The 13,739-nt window shown below is 43.5% G+C and overlaps 1 protein-coding gene across 1 annotated transcript in view; it reads left to right on the plus strand.

Annotated features, from left to right (window-relative positions):
- Positions 1-1,433: 1,433 nt before the first annotated feature.
- The window catches only part of CCDC175 (coiled-coil domain containing 175), a 69,667-nt gene continuing 57,361 nt past the window's right edge, over positions 1,434-13,739 (plus strand). The window contains exons 1-4 of the mRNA XM_029950821.1: positions 1,434-1,612; positions 3,898-3,983; positions 5,722-5,833; positions 11,083-11,218. Of these exons, the coding sequence (XP_029806681.1) occupies positions 1,453-1,612; positions 3,898-3,983; positions 5,722-5,833; positions 11,083-11,218 (494 nt within the window). The 5' untranslated portion in view covers positions 1,434-1,452. The remainder of the gene's footprint in view (positions 1,613-3,897; positions 3,984-5,721; positions 5,834-11,082; positions 11,219-13,739) is intronic.

Here is a 13,739-nt window from a genome sequence, read left to right on the forward strand (position 1 = left end):
TCTCTCTGCTCCTCCCCTGTTCACGCTCTGTCTCTGTCTCTCAAAAATAAATGTAAAAAAAAAATGTTTTTTTAAGGAAAAGAAAAAACCCAAGCGGACGTCAGAAGAACCCCGAGCAGAGAGCTGCCACAGCCCGGCACCGTGCCCACATGCCGCGCTGACTGCTGAGCCGCTGAGTGGCGGCTCCCACGCCTGCCATCTCTGCAGCCACCAAAATGACTGGGACTTGCACTCTACTGTGGTGGTCTGAAACTGCCACTCTTGAAGATGGGACTCGGCAGCTAACGTCCCACTAGTGTCCCTAGTGTCCCCTGTCGGTGGAACGTAGGAAATCATCTGGCAGGAGTATTTGAGAAATGTAGTTTCCAGGCTTCCGGCCCCTGCCACACAGAGGAGCGTATAAAAAAGCAGGGAGGGATCTGAATGCCAATAGACCGAGTTTAGCAAAAGAGGAGAGCCAGTAGAGTGTTCATGGCCAGGATATGGCTCTCCCTGGAGGAGGCCTGGATTCCAGAACTAGTTTTGTTACTGGCGTGCCCCGTCTTCAAAGCAGTATAGCACAGTAATTCGGGGCATAGGCTCAGTGTCCTTTGAAACTAGGAAATAATACCTAGCTCGGAAGATATTTTAAACGTTAAATGGCTAACTGTAAAGGTGCTGGAACGTAGTAAGCATTTAACAAATGTTTTCATTGTTACTATCTGATTTTGATTTTGCCATCTGCAAAGTTATAAGAGGAGAGTTAAAGCATCTTTGCTGATTTCTCACCAACCAGAGGAAAGGGGAACTACCAGTGACCCTCGATCTGAGCCTGGCACTGGGCTCAATTTTGGAGATGCAGAGAAAAAGGAAAAATATCCCTGCCCCCAAGAGCTCACAGTTTGACAAGAAAACAGGAAAATCACTGCTTCAAGATAAAAATATGCTCAGTGGTAAACCAGAAGATACAGGGGAGGTCCTAGAAGAGGGTTTTGCAACATAGTGGAGAGATTTATACAGACTCCACTTTAAATCCCGAATTATGTTCTGTCACCCTGGGCAGATCCCTTAGGCATCCCTGCCTGTTTCCTTGACTGTAAAAGTGGACATAGTACCTGGACCCGCCTCACAAGCCGTTGTGAAAATTAAGCGAGCTGCTGTCCAGAAAGCTCGTCCTGTAGTACCTGACACAGAGGTGTGTTCAAAGGTGATAATTAGTGTGATTCCAGTGGCCCAGAGAAATCCAGGACCCGAGCTAAAGAAATGCAAGCGTAAGGAGGAAAAGGGCGGCTGAAGAGCGGCCCAGCCCTTCAGGATCTGTTAATTATCCTGAAGTTTCTTTTAACTTTAGGTTCTTTCACCTGAGAGGCACGCACCCCGGGAGGCGCCTGGGGCCTCGGCGTCTATGTTGCCCGTGGCAACCGGCAGTCCCGGCGGCGTCAGGCCTAGTAGGCTCCGCGCAGCGGCGGCAAGATGGCCCTGAGCTCCTGGTCCCCAGAGCTGGGGTTCAGTCGGCAGGCGCTGCCGCAGGCGGCAGCTGTCTCCACCGGCCCCTCCCTGGAGTTGTGCACCTTCCCCTCCTCCCTGGGCTCCGCGGTCTCGACCGCTGCGCTGGAGCAGCTCTTTGTTGTGGGTAAGACTGCGGGCGCCGGGAGAGAGGGAGGGGGCCTCGGGGTGGCTTCTAGCTGGCCCGGGGTGGGGTGAGGGGGAATCTCCCTCAGTGGGGACCTGCCTGCAGGAACCCCAGGTGTCCCTAGCCGAGGTAGAGTCGCCTCAAGTTCCTTGGGGGAGGGAGAGGCGGCTTGGTGGGACCCCGGGGCTCAGCTCAGGGCACTAAAGTGACTTAACTCAACTCACACTAGCAACTGGTGACAAACCCCGGGCAAATCCTTAACTCTCAGGCCACTGCCATTTGTCTGCGAATGGGGTGCCCACCTGCATTTAGCTTATGCATTTAATTCCAAGGGTACCTGGGTGGCTTGGTGGGATAAGTGTGGACTGTTGATCTCAAGTTCCTTAATTCAAGTCCCACCTTGGGCGTCAGGCTGGGCTGAAGCCTACTAAAAAAAAAAAAAAAAAAGAAAGAAAGAATAAAGATTATGCATTTAATTTCAGCTTCTCCCTTCTTGCCTTTTCTTTGCGAGTTAACATCCTCCAACATTTTGCCATGGTAAAGTGGAGGCAAACAAGAAAGGGAGTGTTTAAGAAGCTCCTGTTGTATTAGACAAGGAAAATTAGATGTGGATGTTTAGTGGATGCAAACATAATACCTTGGACAGGTCCAGGTTAAAATGCCTCTTCAGTTAGAAAACTGAACCTGTAATCAAAGCACCTAAGTTTAAGGTAAGATATGGTCCAAGAAAGGGAATTTGTTTAGCTCATAAACCATTTAGGCCAAACAATAAAGCATCTCCTCACTTTAACATCAGCTTGTCATGGGTTCAAGGTAATCATATTGACTTTTGCCATAATGTTACTATTAGTTTGGGATAGTTTCTTTTTTTCTTCTTAGATGAACTAATTTAACTTCACAATTCCTGTAAGACAGGCTTGGATAAATATTATGAAGAATGTTAACCACCAGAGACCTAAATGAGTCACACGTGTCCAAAGTCATTGACCATGATAGAGCTAGGGTTTTGAGTTCTGTTTATACTTGATCTCAGATCCTCATGTGCATGTCATCCCAGCATTTCTGTGCAAATATTTTTCTGTGAATAATTTCTGGACTCCCAGAAGGTTTTTTATAGAGAAAAAAACTTCATTAAGCCTCAGGTGTGGGCTACCAAACACGCAGCTCTCCAGCCTATTTGCAAGCGGTAACAGCTTGTGCTCATTACTTTAGAAGAAAGAGGAGATAACAGGCCACACCTGTCTCTTCCTAATGCCCACTTGTTTGCAAACTCAGTAACTGATTTTCACTTGGTTTGAGAGCTTCCCTCATTAAGAGAACCCATGCTCCCTGGAACTCAGGGCAGAAACTGCTCTCTACTCTTCTGAGAGTAGAGACCATTAAGGGCAAGGACGCAAGTCACACCAGTTGTGTTGAATCTAGACTCTTCTCAGTGATGGGCTCTGTGACCTTGACCATACAACATAAACTCAAAAGTCAGATTTCTCACCTGTGAAATGGGAGTCACTCTAAGATTATAGTAATCAACTTCGGTAATACATGTAAAACATGAATCCCATCAGACTTACCCCACACGTGAAGATGCAGGCTGCAGTTCGTTTAGACAAGCCTGGGTGCCGTCAGTGGCCGCCGAGCCAAGGTACAGATAGCTTCCTCTGTTCTCCCTCCTATTTCCTCTTCCTTCTTTCCACTAAGTATGTATCTTGTCTTCATTACCATTGCTAACAGTTCACAGTTGTGAGGGAAAGGAGACACTTGTCATATGTCACTGAATGAAAAAGGCTAGAAGCTCTCACACCTACCCGTGTTCAAACATTTACTCTCATCCCAGGATTAAAATATTGGCACAGAAAAAAAAATGACATAAGGGATTTTAAACAGTTAATTAAATGAGTGGGGTTTTTTTTTTTTGCAAATGAGGGGTATTTTTTGCAAAATATATTTATATGTATATAAACATACATATGTGAAAACATTCTCACACCTATATTCTAGGCTTGTTATGTCTTCCTTTCATATGTATTATTGAATTTTTTGTCCTGTTTTCTATAGATTCCTTCTTTCTATCATGAGAGATGCAAAGCTGGAGTTTGCCTCCAAGAAACATAAAATACATACCTAAGTCAATACTGTGAAATAGGAAATACATTCAAAAGAGATTCATATTAAATATAAGAATTCAGAGACTATATAGTTCTCTGGGCAGGCATTTGAGCTAGATCTAAGGCTAAGTAGGATTTGAACAGATAAATAAGAGATCTTTCATTTTCTAATTTTTTTTTTAGAACAATCACTGCAAAGTGACTATTTCAAATGCAACGAAGAAGCTAGGACCTTTCTTACGGACATTGCTATCGCTGTTAAGAACTTGGTATTGTATTATCTCTAAGAGCTATTTTTTTTCAATCTTCCACTTCATCAACCTTTAATTTAGCACCAACTCTGTTCAAGGCACTTGAAAAGATGAATAGGGAAACTATTACCCTTGAGTGGAGAGAATGTGTACCTCGATTTATGAAGCATTTGCCCTAGCTGGAGAGTGTTTTCTATTCAGGACGCCGACTTAAGGACCTGTGCTATGTGTGGATGGGGCCGGCCTGCTTCGGAGAGGTGGCACTGGTGCTCACGGAGCTCAGTGGGGGGTGGGCCATGTGGGCAAATGCTTGACCCAAAGTATAAACCATGCATGGTGCCAACGTACTCAGTTCTTTATAAGCAGTTTCTTACATAACTGCTGAAAGATTATTTGACCTGAAAGTGCCTGTCAGTGAAAAGGAACCAACTCTTTGTTATACTAACTTGGCCCCATCAAAGAAATATTTAAAGAATTTCCTTTTGAAGTGTCACAAACTCGTCTCTGTTGGGTCCTGGATGATGTTTACGGTGCTTCCCCCACAGTGAAAATGCTGAGGTCTCTTCATTTGATTTTAAAATATTGAGTAAGAATCTACTACACATCAAATATATTAAAATATAGAAAAGGGGTGTAAAGGGAGTTTGAGTCTGCAGACTGTAGAGAAAGGTTCACGTCCTTTATAATTATAGTTTTCTGTGATTATATGCAGTTGTGTACTTACTACAGCATTATACTTTAGGATCCCACTTAATTGAGCTCATAAATGGAAATGCTGGGCATCTGTGTGTGTCGTGCTGCCCCGTGGAAACCTTTTCCTCTGCTTTTTTTTGGTTTTGTTTTTCTCCCAGATTTGAAGGGGTCAGAATATTTATTGTTGCTTCTTAAAAGTATCTAGTATGCCTCCGTGCAATATCTGGGCTGTGAAATCTCCATTTTTGAAGGTAACAAATTTTCACTATTCTGAAAGTTTACTCTGGGAATTTTTTTTTTAATAGACAAGTAAAAGGAAGAAAGTTAGTACCACCATGATTTCAGCATAGTCATAACAAATTAATATAATAATCATAATTAACTCTGATGAATGCATTTCCTACTTTCAGGGAATAGAAAATGCCTATATTGAATTTTATTTTTTTATAGAAAAGCAATCATACACCATATATAATTATGTAATCTGCTATTCATTACTTGTAAAATATAATGAATTTCTCAGGTCATAAAATAACTACAACCATTTGTTTAAAAGATGATTTATCTATTTCTTTCCACTAACGTTTTTGGATGGTTTTCTTTTTTTATAAGTAAGTCCCACCAAAAAAAAGCACAAAAAACTCCCACCAGCCTGTATGTTTAGAGTTGTAGGTATGTATAAAAAAAAGAAAAATAAACATTGTTCTTTTTATATGTAAGTATATTTTTAGAGGCATTTTCCATTTTTTAATTAAGAAATTTTTTTCTCAGAGTTACTCTTTTTGTTGGAGTCTTTTCCTTTTACATTGATTGAAGCTGCAGGCAAGAAACAGGGAAGAATGATTTCTGAGAAGAAAATCTGCAAAGATTAAAAGATAACAATGACCTTAAAAACTGATTATGGAATAGTTGTTTTTCTATTCCAAATAAAAGTAAGAGCAGAAGGTATTGAATGAAAATCAGAGTTTAATTTGTGAAAACATTTATAATAGGGCATTGTTTGGGAAATCAATTTTATTATTTTAATGCTTTAACTTCTTAAATATGTAATTTAAATTTTCAGGAAGAAATGAGGAAAGCCACAATTGATCTTCTGGAAATTGAAAGCATGGACCTCAGCAGACTATATTTTCTACTGGAAACACTTCCCAATAGCATCGGCAGAGAACTAGAAGGTACTTTTAAGGTTATCAACTGTAGAAACTTAGTTTATCTTTTAAGAAAATTGAGCCCACTGCTGTAACCAGACAAGTTTAATAGTTATTTTCTGTCAAAATGTAGCTAGAAAGAATACACTACACAAACACAGATCCATAATAATTTTTCTTTACATTTTAAATGGATATGATAGATATAATATTTGAATTTATGTAACTTACTTTCTAACTAGACTGAAGATATAAGGGTTAGCCTGTTGCAGATTTATTGGCAACCTGACTCCCTAAACCACCATTCTACTTCCTGTCCCTGTAAGTTTAGAGACTATGCAGGTACCTCACATAAGTGGAATCATACAATACTTGTCTTTCCGTGACTAAGTTCACTTGGCCTGTCTTCAGGGTTTATCCATGTAGTAGCATGTGCTAGAATTTCCCTTCAATTTAAGGTCAAACAATATTCTGTTGAGTGTGTATACCATGTTTCATTTATTCATCCACTGATGGTCCGTTGGGTTGTTTCCACCTTTTAGTTACTGTGAACAAAGCTGTTGCAAACACGGGCGTGCTGGGACACCTGTGTGGTTCAGGCAGCTGAGCGTCCAACTCTTGATTTGGGCTCAGGTCTTGAGCTCACAGTTTCGTGAGTTGGAGCCCCCCATGGACTCTCCACCAACAGCGCAGAGCCTGCTGGAGAGTCTCCTTCTTTCTCTGCCCCTCCCCTGCTCACACTCTCTCCACCTCTCTCAAAATAGATTTTAAAAAAATTAGTTGACTCAAATTTATTTATTTGGTGCAAGTATCTATTAGAGTCTCTGCTTCCATTTCTTTTGGGCATATTTGCAGAGGGAATTGCTGGATTGTGTGGTAATGGGGTACTTTACGTTTTTGAGAAACTGCCAGACTGTTTTCCACAATGGCTGTGTTATTTCACATTCCCACCCACAAGGTACACGGGTCCCGATGTCTTCACATTCTGGTCAGCATTTGTTCTTTTCTGTTTTGTTTTTTTAAATATAGTTATCATAATGGACGTGAAATGGTATCTCATGTGGTTTTGCTTCACATGTCCCTAATGATTAGTGATGTTGAGCATTTTTCATGTGCATATTGGTAATTGGGATATCTTCTTTGGAGAAATATCTATTCAGGTCCTTTGCTCACCTTTTAACCAGGTTGGTTGGTTGTTACTGAGTTGTGAGAATTCTTTACAGAGTCTAGATGTTAATCCTTTATCAAATATATGGTTTGAAAATAGTTTGACCTATTCCATGGTTTGCCTTTTTACATTTTTTTCCCCGAGAGAAGGACTGAGAGCGAGCGAGAGCGTGCCTGCTGGGAGGGCCAGAGAGAGGGAGAGAGTGAGTCCCATGCACACTTCGTGTTGGCAGCACAGAGCCTGATGCAGGACTTGATCTCACAAATCATGAGATTGTGACCTGAGCCCAGATCAAGAGTTGGACACTTAACTGAGCCACTCAGGTGTCCCCTTTTCACTCTGTTGATACTGACTTTTGATGCACAAAAGTTTCAAATTTTGATGTGGTCTAGTTTGTTTCTGTTGTCTTTTTTTTTTTTTTAATGCTTATGTATTTTTGAGAGGCAGCATGCGAGCAGGGGAGGGGCAGAGAGAGCTAGGAAGGCGCTGAATCCAGAACAGGTTCTGTGCTCTCGACACAGAGCCCAATGTGGGATCAAACCCACAAACCTTGAGGTCATGACCTGAGTGGAAGTCGGATGCTTAACCGACTGAGCCACCCAGGCTCACTCAATGTTTTCTTTTGTGGCCTGTGCTTTTGGTGTCATCCAAGAAATCATTGCTAAATCCAATGTCATGAAGATTTCCTCCTGTGTTTTCTTCTAAGACTTTTAGAGGGTTAGCTCTTACATTTAGGTTTTTATTTTTCAGTTAAATTCTGCATGCAGTGTATAGTAAGGCTCCAGCCTCATTTCCCCGGCTGCTGGGAGTGTTGACTGAGGCTCCCAGCTCAGCTGCTCCGCGGAATTGTCACCGCTTCCTGCCCTGTCCCGGGCGTCCTCTCCCGGGTGCCGCCCACACTCTGTGGTCAGGAAGTGTGAGAATACAAAGGTCGGCCTCCCTTGCTCAGTGCGGAGCAGCTCCCAGGTGTCACCACAGCGCCAGAGCTTGTCACCGTGTGACCTCTGCCTGCCCCACCCAGTGGTTTCAGTTAAAAACAAACGGGGGCCCCTGGTGGCTCAGTTGGACTTCGGCTCAGGTCATGATCTTGCAGTCTTGGGTTCATGCCCGACATCGGGCCCTGGTGACAGTTCAGAGTCTAGAGGTTGCTTTGAATTCTGTCTGTCTGTCTGTCTCTCTCAAAGTAAACGTTAAAAAGAAAACCACCACAACAAAAACATTTTTTAAGTAGGTGTTCCAATTATCCATTTACTGCCTTGCAGCTCTAAATCTACCTTCATTGTCGGCTCCGTGTTGAGAGAGCTGGGCCCTGTGATTTCCCCCTTTGCCAGCTGTCACAATGTTGAGCTTCCCCAGGAGAGGGCCCTGGAGGGATACTGGAGGAAAAAGGGGTGCTCTTTCTGGTCCCAGGGTGCTCCGCTCAGCCAGCTCCTGCAGCCTCTCCATGCCGGGCTCCTGCCCACAGCGCCCAGCCGCTTCCTCCAGGAGCCCTGGGCAGCTTCATGGTAGATCACTGCCAGTGAGGCACCAGCCTGTGAGCAGCCTCCCCGGCACTCTGTGGGTGGCTCTGCAGTGAGCTCTGAAGTATGACAACTCCCTGGGGGCAGGTCCCCTCGATTCCCCCAGAAGCCACATTTCCATGGGTTCCACCAGCCCAGCATTTCAAGAACTTCTTTGCACCGTGAGCCCTTCCCAGCGCGGCCTGCATCCCAGGGCGGGAGGGGCTGTTCCTCGCACAAACTCTGTCTCAGCCCCTGAGGCGGTGGCTGCTCCTTAAGCCTGCTGTTCCTGAATCCTTGAGCGTTCTCTTTTCTGTCTTACCATTCAGCCCCTCATTACTCTAACCCTCTGTTAGAGTTTGTGATTCTCTATATTAACATTTCCCTGTTCAATTTCTAAGATTTCTGTCTCCTAATTAGACACTGAGTGACACAGCGCCATACAATATGCACGGTGTGAGCCTAGTTTTGCAGGGAAAATACAACAAACTCTATATATAGAAAAAAGAAGAATCTGTGCTGAAGGGATTATTGAGAATGTTTTGGGTTACTTTTATAATCAGGAAAATATTTAAAAGGAAAAGAAAATATTATACTAGCTAAAGAGGTTCTTAATAGACACTGAATACTTAACCAAGTAAATTTAATTGGTCTTTATAAAGCTTTGCTACTCAGAGTATGGTTCTTGGACCAGCAGCATCTGAAACTTGTTGTAAAATGCAGAATCTCTAGGCCCACCCCAGATCTACTCTATCAGAATCTGTATTTCAGTAATATCCCCGGGTGATATGTATGCCTATTTGAGACATAAAAGTTTGGAATGCCCTGCTATACTTAGCAAACTTAATAAGTAGCCTTAGAAAAATAACCTATCTCATGATCTCACAGTTTGTGGGTTCGAGCCCCGCGTCGGGCTCTGTGCTGACAGCTCGGAGCCTGGAGCCTGCTTCGGATTCTGTGTCTCCCTCTCTCTGCCCCTCCCCTGCTCACACACTCTCTGTCTCAAAAATAAACATTTAAAAAATTAAAAAAAAAAAAACTAATCTCTCTCTCTCAGACGGAGCTATCAGTTAGTTTCTAGAGAATTTATTGTGTGAAAATGGTTGTCCAGTACCTTCTAAACAGCAGTGTTAAAAAATTCATTTTTAATATTTATGTCTATCATGCACTGAGGTAATCTTCTGAAGTCTTATGTGATTACACTGATTTGTTATTTATTGATGAATGATTGGATCTTTAACACACTGAGTTCCCCCAGAAAGCAGAGGCATTTACACTGTTATTTGGGAGCACAATCCAAAGCGGAGGAGGGTGGGATAAGGAAGACAAAGCAGGGAAAAAGAATGTTGATACGGGGTGCAACACCAGGCCGACTGCCGCGACATGCAACTGAGTAAGTGTGGGAATGTGTCCCGAGGCACAGTCACATCTTCTCCCGACACCACCTTAGGTGACAGACCCCAGCTCCTGTCTGTCATCTGGCCAGTGCTCACCCGCCTCCCACACTTGGGTTACACATGCCTGGGTCCCGTGAATAAAGAAGTCTCAGGGGAGAGGTGACAAGAAGGCTCTAGACGGGAGGTGAGAAGCTGATGGAATAAGCAGGAATGAGGTGCCACCAGACTGCCCCAGTCTGAAGTGGTTCAGAGCCCATGGAAGGCTGGTCGTCATGGTGTTGCGGGATTTTTCACCTCAACACCCAGGATTCATTGTCTTGAAGCTTCAAAGAATGAAGAGGTGGACCCAAAATGAGCAGGGGGGTGGGGAGTTTATTGGAGTAGAAGATTAGAAAGGAAGACTAGCGTGAGAACTGTCTTTACAAAGAAGGGACATTTGAAAGTGAATGCCCGGGTCCTTGTTTTAGAAGATTCTGGTTCCCCCTTGTTCCTTCTCGGGTCCCACCTTTATTGGCTTGACAACTCTCGGTGCTGGGTTATCCATTCCTGACTGATTCGATTCCATTGCCTGAGGAGGCAGATGGGTCATACTGTCCCTCGTATGATATCTAAGTGTTATGGTTTAGCTAGGTACTTTGGTTGTCAAATTCCAGAGGGGAAACTGAGGGCAAGTAGGTGGTGTCTGTTACACTCTCAAGAGGAATGTTATGCCCGAGGGAGTTTGCTGCGGTCAGACACTCCCAGCGTCGTTCCAAAATAGGAGTTTTACCCCACCCTGGGACCTCAGGTCCTGACCTCTCCCTCTCTGCCTATTTTCTCCTGTTTTTCCCTATCAATAGCAGCATCTGAAATAAGGGAAATAATTGATAGGTAAGATTGAGAGGACCGAAGAGGTAAGAGGTGCCTGATACAGGAACATAATTAAAAGAGCGGTTCAGGGGCACCTGGGTAGCTCAGTCGGTTAAGCATCCGACTTCACCTCAGGTCATGATCTCTCACAGTCTGTGGGTTCGAGCCCCACTTCAGGCTCTGTGCTGACACCGCAGGGCCTTGAGGCGACTTCGGATTCTGTGTGTGTGTGTGTGTCTCTCTCTCTGCCCCTCCCCCACTGGTGCTCTGTCTCTCTCAAAAATAAACATTTACAAAATTGAAAAGTTGGTATATACAAGTGTGCTGTTTCTCAAGTAATCTGAATTTCCATTTACTTTTAAGAATGTATCAGAGACGCACGCAGATTAAATCTTCGTGAGAGAAATCAACTACGAATGGACGTTACAAGGGTGAATAATGAAATAGAGTTTCTGAAGAAGAGAATACTTGATGTGAAAGAAGACAATAAAACTCTAGGGTATGTATGTTTTTAATCTGGTACATGAGGGAGCTGGGTCTGTGGCTGGAGTGTGAAAATTATCCTAAGGGGTTTGCCCTCTGCTTCTGCACCGGTTGGGGGGCAAGTAGGAGGCGGTATCACTTCCAGCAGATGGCCCTGGCTGCCGAGGGGTGTGTGGTGGCTGCGCAGAGCTGGGGAGGAGAGCAAAAAATTCTTTAACCACTACAGTTAGGAGACCTGAAACGTTTCAGAGGCCATCAGCTTCTCAGCAGCAGCAACTGTGTGGAAACATACACATCCTTGCAAGCCCCCTCCAAAGGTAGAGGCACACACTGGTGTTCGTTTCCATTTAAAATTCTTTGTTTTATTGTTTGTTTATTTTTGAGAGAGAGAGAGACAGAGTGCAAGCAGGGGAGGGGCAGAGAGAGAGGGAGACACAGAATCCAAAGCAGGCTCCGAGCTGTCAGCACAGAGCCTGACGTGGGGCTCGAACTCGTGAACCATGAGATCATTACCCAAGCTGAAGTCAGACATTTAACCAACTGAGCCACCCAGGCACCCTATAGGTTCCATTTCAGTAAAATTAAGTTTACAAACTTCACTAAAAAGAAATCTTGCTGGTTATTGCATTATGCATATAGTATCAACCCTGGTATACTGTGGGTAGGTTGGTTTCTTAAAGGTATTCAGCCATAAACTACTGGAGATCTGAGGATGAGATTGGTTCCCAGCAGAGGGTTCTAGATTTTTATCTGTAATTAAATGAGATAATACATATAACTGCCTGTAGCTCAGATTCTGACACCTCTTGGTTTCTTTCCTTTATTCTTGTGCTGTGTGCCAGAACTTCACCCCTGTGGGCCTCATTTTCTCCATCTGTAAAATGGGGATTGAATTTATTCAGCTCATAGAGGAAGAGATACTCTCTAAAAGAAAAACCAACAAAACCTTAAGAACAACTCAGCATTATAAGCAGTTTATAAGACTAATGAATAAATATCAGAATGTCAGTTTGTTAGAGGAAGAAGTGTTCCAAGAGCCCTCATGAAACAAAGAAATCTTCTTGGGAAGCTAAAATAATCAGAAGGTTGCTTGGTGCACATGGTATCAAAGCATCAGAAATTAGGTGGAGAAGTCAAGGTCCAGGATGCCTTTCCCATATTAGGCCTTCAGAGCACCTGTTCTGGGGGATGTTCGATGAAAAAAAGAAAGTACATGATCACATAATCTTGAGAACTTTAACCTCCACTGGGGATTCACAATGCAGATTTATGTATGGTGCATGTTAGCCATAATCACCAGAGACTGCTGTGTGATTAGACTATCAATTTTTAAACTAATAACAAGGAAGAGAATACCCAAGCTGGAATACTCAAGTCAGTTGGCCAGCACATCATACCCTATAGACCAAACTTGAGTATTCATCAGAATCACTTGGGAGTGCTTGACAAAACACAAATTACTAGAAAGCTCCCAAATTTCTGATTTAGTAGGTCTAAGGAGTGGGAGTAAGAATTTATATTTCCAGCAAGTTCCCAGCGGATGCTTAGGCTGCTGGTCCTGACCACACTATGAGAATCAGTGTTCTAGAGAAGTCTTTATAGAAAGGCAAATTACAAACATAAGGTGAGTTGCTTGATAAGGTCCAATCTCACTGCATCCATTTTTCAGAGAAAGAGGTATATTAAGATGCCAACACTCTGTGACAGGCGGTCCTCTCCTGGACAGTCCTCAAAAACTGAAAGTCTTTGGGTGGGTTTTCCTTAGGTCTTGTGCTCAGTTTCTAAGTGTTGTCTTCTCAACCCGTCTCAATACACCTAGTTGTTTTTGTTTTTTTAATTTGACTTCTTTTGCTTTGTTCCTTAGGTTGATTCATTCTTAAAGGAATCCTCTACTAGACCCAGAAAGCACCCATTATCTGACCCTTGCTAGTCTGGGCTTTTTATTGCATTTCTGTGGTAGGGTTGACTTTTGGAAAATAACTTACCAACAACCTGTTTCCATTCTCCTGAGCCTTTGCACACAATCCCCCTGAACTGAAGTCTTCACCCATGGGGACTAGAGAAAGGAAAAAGGTCTTTACATTGCAGAAGCTTTGCAGGGAAATATAGAAATGGCACCAATTGTCCTTCCTTCAAAGCCTGTACTGTTAGTCCTGAGGCGGATGTTTCCCATAATTTTTTTTAAGTTCATTTATTTATTTTGAGAGAGACAGAGGAAGTGCAAGCAGGAAAGGGCAGAGAGTGGGGGAGAATCTCAAACAGGCTCCTTGCTATCAGCGCAGAGCCTGACATGGGGCTTGAACTCACAAAACTGAGATCATGACCTGAGCTGAAACCAGGACTTGGATGCTCAACTGACTGAGCCACCCAGGTGCTCCTCTCACAATCTTAGGGTCTTCCTCCGATTGATGTGCCAGCAAGAGAATGTGAGGTTCATGTTTCTTCTTGAACTCAGATTTGGCCGCAGCTGAAGAGGGTAAGAGCATTCAAATTGCAGCCTCTTCTGAACAGTGAAGATATAGACTCAGCTCCCGCCT

This window comes from Suricata suricatta, chromosome 9 (assembly GCF_006229205.1).
Source record: "Suricata suricatta isolate VVHF042 chromosome 9, meerkat_22Aug2017_6uvM2_HiC, whole genome shotgun sequence".
Classification (NCBI taxonomy): domain Eukaryota; kingdom Metazoa; phylum Chordata; class Mammalia; order Carnivora; family Herpestidae; genus Suricata; species Suricata suricatta.